Consider the following 6738-nt stretch of genomic DNA (forward strand, 5'->3'; position numbering starts at 1 on the left):
ATCACGATGAAGAAATTTGGACAGACAGACGGACAGACAGACGGACGGACAGACAGACAGACAGACAGACAGACAGATAGACAGACAGACAGACAGACAGACAGACAGACAGACAGACAGACAGACAGACAGACAGACAGACAGACAGACAGACAGACAGGCAGGCAGGCAGACAGACAGACAGACAGACAGACAGACAGACAGACAGATGCTAGAACTCAATCAATACGTAATCTGACCTGATAAGTCATTCTGCATTAGCAATGAATACAATTGAGCTGTTAGATAACTACCTCAGGACATTAAAGCAGATCAGGAACAAAATCAATACTATCTTTATGTTTTTACAACTTCCATTTCATAAAACTATCGTTTCTGAAAGTAGGCGACAATATCTATATTTCTCCTGACCTGCATGAAGGCCTCAAAGAGCTGTTCAAACTTCTCCTTGTACTGGTAGATGACCTCCGGCACTTTCTTCATCCAGCACTCCACGAAGGGGTCCAGACCGATGTAGGATGGCTCCAGGTACACCATGCCGCAGCGACTGACAGTGGCCGGAGACGCTACAGCCAGGTCAGCCACCTCAAACATCATGGTCATGTGCTGGAGAAATTATTATAATAATAATAATAATAATAATAATAATAATAGTAATAATAATAGTAATAATAATAGTAATAATAATAATAATCATAATAATAATTAAATAATAATAATAATAACAACAGTAATAGTAATAATTATAATAATAATAATAATAATAATAATAATAATAATAATAATAATAATGATAATAACAATAATGATAATAATAATAACAATAAAGACAATGATGATTTTTATAATGTGACATTTATATAGTGCTCTACCACAATTAAACGATCACAGAGTGTGAGCTCTTTACAAATACAGGTAGTTACAAATAGATAATACAATGTGTTATAACTAACATTCTCTTTATTTATTTATTGAATCTATTAACAAACAAAAATTACTTGAGCTGACTTTAAAATGAATTAAAAAATTTGATCAGGCTGAAGACGAAGAAATGAAGGTTAGCACATAGTAAATGTGCCGCCGCCGTAGTACACACGTCAGTCAGTTTGATGATCTCTCCACTGCTGAGGCAGAGTTTCTTGTTGTCGTCCAGCACAGTATTCATGTTTTCAATCCACACAGCATCCACCGGACCGTCAAAGACAAACCACCTTTTGTCCTCATCCTGGGATGATGCTCCCACACGGATCAGGGTGGACAAGATACCATCAGTCCTGCACGATAATAACCAAATTATAAGGATAAGTTTTGGTTCAGCTGAGAAATATGCATATTGTTGACCAGCTCTTCAGAAAAATTAAGCTTAAATTTTTAAAATTTTTACGCAGTTTCTTAATCTGTGGTGTAGGCCTATGTGCTCCAGAAATATTTTGTCAAAATTGAAAATCTAAATATTGAATAAAGCAAGAAAAGATGCATAATGTAGTTTTAATTTATTAAAAAAAAAAAAAATTTTCTCTCTCCTGAAAAATGTTGCTTCTGGACATTGTATATTTAAACAGCTTGCTGATAATATGTAATGGTGGCAATATAAGAGCTACTGACAATAAGGATATGAAGACCATTGAGCTGGAAAGAGACAGACAGACAGACGGGTAGAAACAATGGAAAAAAGATAAAAATAAGTCGGATTCAACTAGCAGTCCCCTCCAACTCAAAGGGTGATTTGTCTAAGACTGTCCTTTTTTTTCCTTTTTTTTTTCTTTAACAGGACGGATACCATTCACTAGAGATAATCAAAGCACAGATTTCTCTGTGCCTGTGCCTCATCAGCTTTTGCTGTATTTGTCCTGCTTTGTACTCAAGCACAAGGTTGATAAGTCGGGAACAGATACTACACTTTGATCTTAGCCAAAAGGCCAAGAAGCAATGTTTAAGACTGTCTATGATTCCAGCACAAAAACCAGGATGAGTATTAATGCTTAATGAGTGAATGATCTTCTTCCCCTTTCAGTGCCAGGTCTGAAACAAACATTGGCAATTACAGTTCGCCACTCATTTTTCTGCTTTGATTTTTTTTTAAATCTATTAAATTCTGACCTTTACCTATCACTGATATGTGCAGGGTTTTTTTATGATTTAAATATCTAAATGCTAAAAACAGCCTGAGGAGATCTAGTGCAGGCATCAAAAGAAGAACTAACTAATATCAAAATCAATCCTGCACATCATTTTCAACATTTCCCCCTCCTCCTCATCATCATCTTTATCATCCATTTCTAAACAATTTTCCTGAATTTATTATTTTTTTAAATGCATAACAATTACTACTACCTTGTTGACAGATTTTCTACATAACTTACAAACATTCAGCACAAAAACCTGACTTGGAACAATTCAAAAAAAAAAAAAAGACTAATGCTTACCACTCATGAGTGAGCAGATCAAATTCACCGTACAGCTGACCCATGGTGATGGACTTTGGGTTGAGCACGTAGGTGTGAGTGGCTTGGAAATCTGTCATGGCAGGGGAGGGTTGACCCTTGAGAGATGTCTGAGCTTTCTGCAGCATTTCATAACACTGAAGGAAGTAGGAGAGAAAAGGTATTAACATTCACACAGCATACACATATCAGACTTGTACACAAGCGTTTTGCAAATAACCAAGGGTTCTTAAGTCCCTTTGTGTCCTATAAGAGGTAGCCGTACGTCGTTCTTTTCTTATACAACGAAGGAGCTAAGATGCTGGTGTGACATACGGCGTTCTTCATGCTTTGCGAAGAGTTAGGACCATGATGACGAATGCCAATTGTCATAGGTTGTATCCTGCATACTTCTTCTATTAGACGCATTTCGTAAAACTAATCACAGATTCACACACAATGACATTTTTCCGCTCAAAGAAATCTTTTTCTTTTAGAGATATTTCATAGTATTTACAAACTGGGTCTAATTATAGGCAACTGACCACCAAATCTAAAGCTACTTTTTGTCCCTGGGGATCTCAAACTGTGCCCAGTGAAACATAAACGGACCCTGCGTCACCAAAGGGTTAAATTAGTCAGAATATTTAAATAACATTATTATACACAACAGTTCGAAGCTGAGTATTCCATTTAATGTATTATAGCATTTTTGATAAAGATATATAAAACAAACATGTGAGTAAAGAAGAGGAAGAAGGTGCACAAAAAGTTCAAAAGTAAACAAGAATTACCTTGGTTTTTCCAGAGCATGTTGGACCCACCAACATAAGGCCATGACGGACAACAGTAGTTTCAAACAGCTGGATACACTTGTTGATGAAACCTTCAACGAACAAAGAGAACAGATTTTCAGTTCATCATAAAAGTTCACATTAAATACAAGCATAGATACCCTTTCAACATGGATTTTAAAAAAAATCTACTTAACAAATAGGTACTGGAAAGATAAAATTTCGAACATTCCGTGAGGAAAAAAAAGACAGAAAAATTGCTTTTAAGATATAAACACTACAAAGTCATTTACAACCATGCACGCGCAAGGGCACGAATACACACACTCACACACACACACACACACACACACACACACACACACACACACACACACACACACACACACACACATACACACACAGACACACACACACACAAACACACACACACACAAAATAGATCCACAATAAAATAGAGTACACAACAGCATTTGTACTAGCTTGTCACAGTTCACTCACAATATGTGCAGAAAGGGATTATAATATAATTTTTAAGTTACCTTCCACAAAACATCCTCATCTTCCTAAGAAATACATTTGCATTGTTTGTTTGAGATAAAAGAAACACAACACAATAACTGCCATTAAGGGCTGGGAAAAGGCAAGCAAATAGACAGGAACATCACAGGGAAAGAAGAAAACTACCAGTGGCTTCTTCAACCATCCCCCCATCCCCCTAAATCTGCAGATTAGAAAGAACAGAATCATTTAAAAGAAGTACAATAAGCAGACCACATATGAACACTAATGTTTTGCTCACCATCCACATCTTTGAGCCCAGTTTTTTGACAAGACTTCCTAAGAGATGTCTCCAGATCTCCATAGTCAATGGGTTCTTCCCTAATTGAGCAAGAAAGGAAGAGGGTAGTTACAAATTTGCAGTGATTGATAACCTACAAGGCCCATTGGCTTGAGGAAATCACAAATTCAAAGTCTAATAAAAGCAACAGGGTGAGCTTGATTTGTTTACCAGCTTCTGACAGTTTTTAAAGAGGTTTTTTTGTGGGTTTTGGATGGATTTGATGTGTTTTTTAAAATTGAGAATTGGAAGGCTATTCAATAATGTAGTTAACAATCATGCAACTGGTTTTCTGACTACAATAACTTGTTCGTGTTAATAACAATCCTACCGTCCTCTACTCTACTGAGTCACAAGGAGGGCAACCCTCTACCCCATCCCTGAGTCACACCTTCATTTTTTTCATAAATCAACAACTACTACTAAATGTAGCCCAAGTCTCTGATATGGTGACATTTACTTAGAAGTATTGTAATTTTTTATCCACATCAAGCCTGCCTCTGTGGTGTACTGGTTAAGCACTTGGCCATCACACACAGGAGACTCAAGTTCAATTTCTGAGTGGAACGGAATTTTTATCAAGTATCTCCATCTTTCTGTCAGGATGTTGTATCCCTCTCAACCCAGGTTTGCCCTGACAGGCAGGGTCGGAAGTCTGCCTACTTAAGGATCAAATTGTATCAATGGGGAAGTAAAAATTAAGACTTATCAGTTCTCCTGAACTCACTTGATGTTGGGGAACAGATCAGAGACAATACCACTGAACAACTTCAGGTCATCCACCAGAAATTTGGGTACGTTCACGTCTCGGATAGCACGAAGTGCGATCAGTTCCTGAAACAGACAGAAAATTTTTAGGAATTTCACCTTCTTTTATATATCTAAATCTGCCATTTTTATCTCTCCTCCTTTTTTTTCTTGAACGTTACTCTCTTGTAACATCTTTAAGCTACGGCACTTATATGACCTAAATGTGTAGTAAGTGTCATAAAGTTCTTACTAAAACAGAATGTTTATGACTTTACTGAAACTTGCATCAAATTTCTCCATTCAAGACAGTCTTTGTGGCAACCTTGATAACCTAACAGATCTCCAACAATATTCACACTACAGCACAGAGAGGCAAAGTAAAAACCAGAACATCTCAAGTCAAATCTAACATTATAAGTATGAACAAATAATAATAATAATAGCAATAATAATAATAGATTGCATTTATATAGCACTCTATCTGTTACAAGTTTACATTATGGGTGCTTTACATCGAAGACATGATCACTGAGCATTATACTTCATTCGCACAATATAAAAACATTTACATCAACATGAAAACCAGTTCAACTACATACAGAAGAACTTTCTCAACCAAACATTAGTTAAAGACACGTAGGGAAAGCAGTGAAAAACAAGACATATCAGCACCTACTAAAACACTACAACTAAGAATTAAACAAATGAGTCTTGAGCAATCGCTGAGAAATCGTTTAAACGTATTAGGATAAGTGAGGCATCATGGTGAAATCAGGCGCTTGTCACAATAATGAAATCGAAGAAACAAGCATTTTTCCTCCAGTTTGGCAATTTTTATTGAATTTCTGTTTTTTAACTCAAGACCTTTTATGTCCATCTAAAACAGATTTCCGAGCGAATTTGACGATAAAACATTGATATAAGGCACAAAATATGTAATTTATCAGTTTTCAAGGACTCTCAAGCTATTGAAGTTACCGAACTTTGGCGGCCATTTTCTCACTCATTTTACCACTGAAACCAGGCGACCCCACCTCCTTCAGTGACAAATATCTCAGCTTCTATTCAAGATAGATGGGTATTTTTTTCATTGAAAGTACAGCAAATGAATAAGCTTTTAGATAATACCAATAACTCCATATGACCAAAAATTGATGAGCGCCTGATTCTACCCCATCGTGACACATATGTAAAAAGTTTTTAAAGTCATTTTTTCATTACAAATGCCACATGCATAGTGATAAGTTAAAATTGTTAATTCTACCAGGACACTAGCACACAAGGATGTGACTGCATAAGCTTATGTTAACAGCTGAGAGCACAGAAAGTAATCTAAAAAGACCTTTATTCATAATCATAGTATAATATTCAAACAACCTCACTATGACAAGGTGTCAAAATTTAACAAAACACTAAAATTAAATGAATATCTTCTTACAAGTTTCCATTAACACAAAGTATTTTCTTTCTCAAAAATATTTCAGTCATGTATTTGATAGGCAGATTGCAAGTGGAAATAAGAATATTACAACAGGATTTTAATGTTAAAAGCTAAAAAGACACACCTCCACCATATCCGGGTACATCCTCTTGAGGTTGCCTGCAGCTGAGATGACAGACTTCACAGCACGCATGCCAAAGTCATAATGGTCCTGCAGAATCAAAGGACAGTTTTAATAAGTGTCAAAGTAAAATACTATAGACATCAAATATGTAAAGGCCTTATGTTTGTTTGTTTAGTATAGGGTTTTACGGCGCTCGCAACTGCATAAGGTCATATGAGCGCGCGGGACACACCTAATACTTTTTCGTTGGTAGGAAATTTTGAATTTTGCCCGGGTGGCGGCCGAAGCCTACTCTTATCGATTTTAGACCACCAAGGGATCTTTAACGTGCGCAACTTGCACACGGGCCCTCCGAGATTTTTCGC

The 6738-nt window shown here is 36.5% G+C and overlaps 1 protein-coding gene and 1 pseudogene across 1 annotated transcript; both read right to left on the reverse strand.

The window, feature by feature from the left end:
• Window positions 1–411: 411 nt before the first annotated feature.
• Window positions 412–6481, reverse strand: LOC101860721 (dynein heavy chain 1, axonemal; the record flags this gene model as incomplete). The annotated part of the gene is made up of 7 exons (XM_005113448.3): window positions 6374–6481; window positions 4786–4892; window positions 4020–4099; window positions 3218–3309; window positions 2427–2581; window positions 1097–1274; window positions 412–606 (listed from the first exon to the last, which is right to left on the reverse strand). Coding segments are annotated over exons 1-7 (876 nt in total), but the record flags the coding sequence as incomplete, so codon positions are not given.
• On the reverse strand, window positions 1843–1931 carry LOC118479121 (annotated as a pseudogene).
• Window positions 6482–6738: the final 257 nt, after the last annotated feature.

The sequence above is a fragment of the Aplysia californica genome, unplaced genomic scaffold (genome assembly GCF_000002075.1).
Source record: "Aplysia californica isolate F4 #8 unplaced genomic scaffold, AplCal3.0 scaffold02481, whole genome shotgun sequence".
Lineage (NCBI taxonomy): Eukaryota > Metazoa > Mollusca > Gastropoda > Aplysiida > Aplysiidae > Aplysia > Aplysia californica.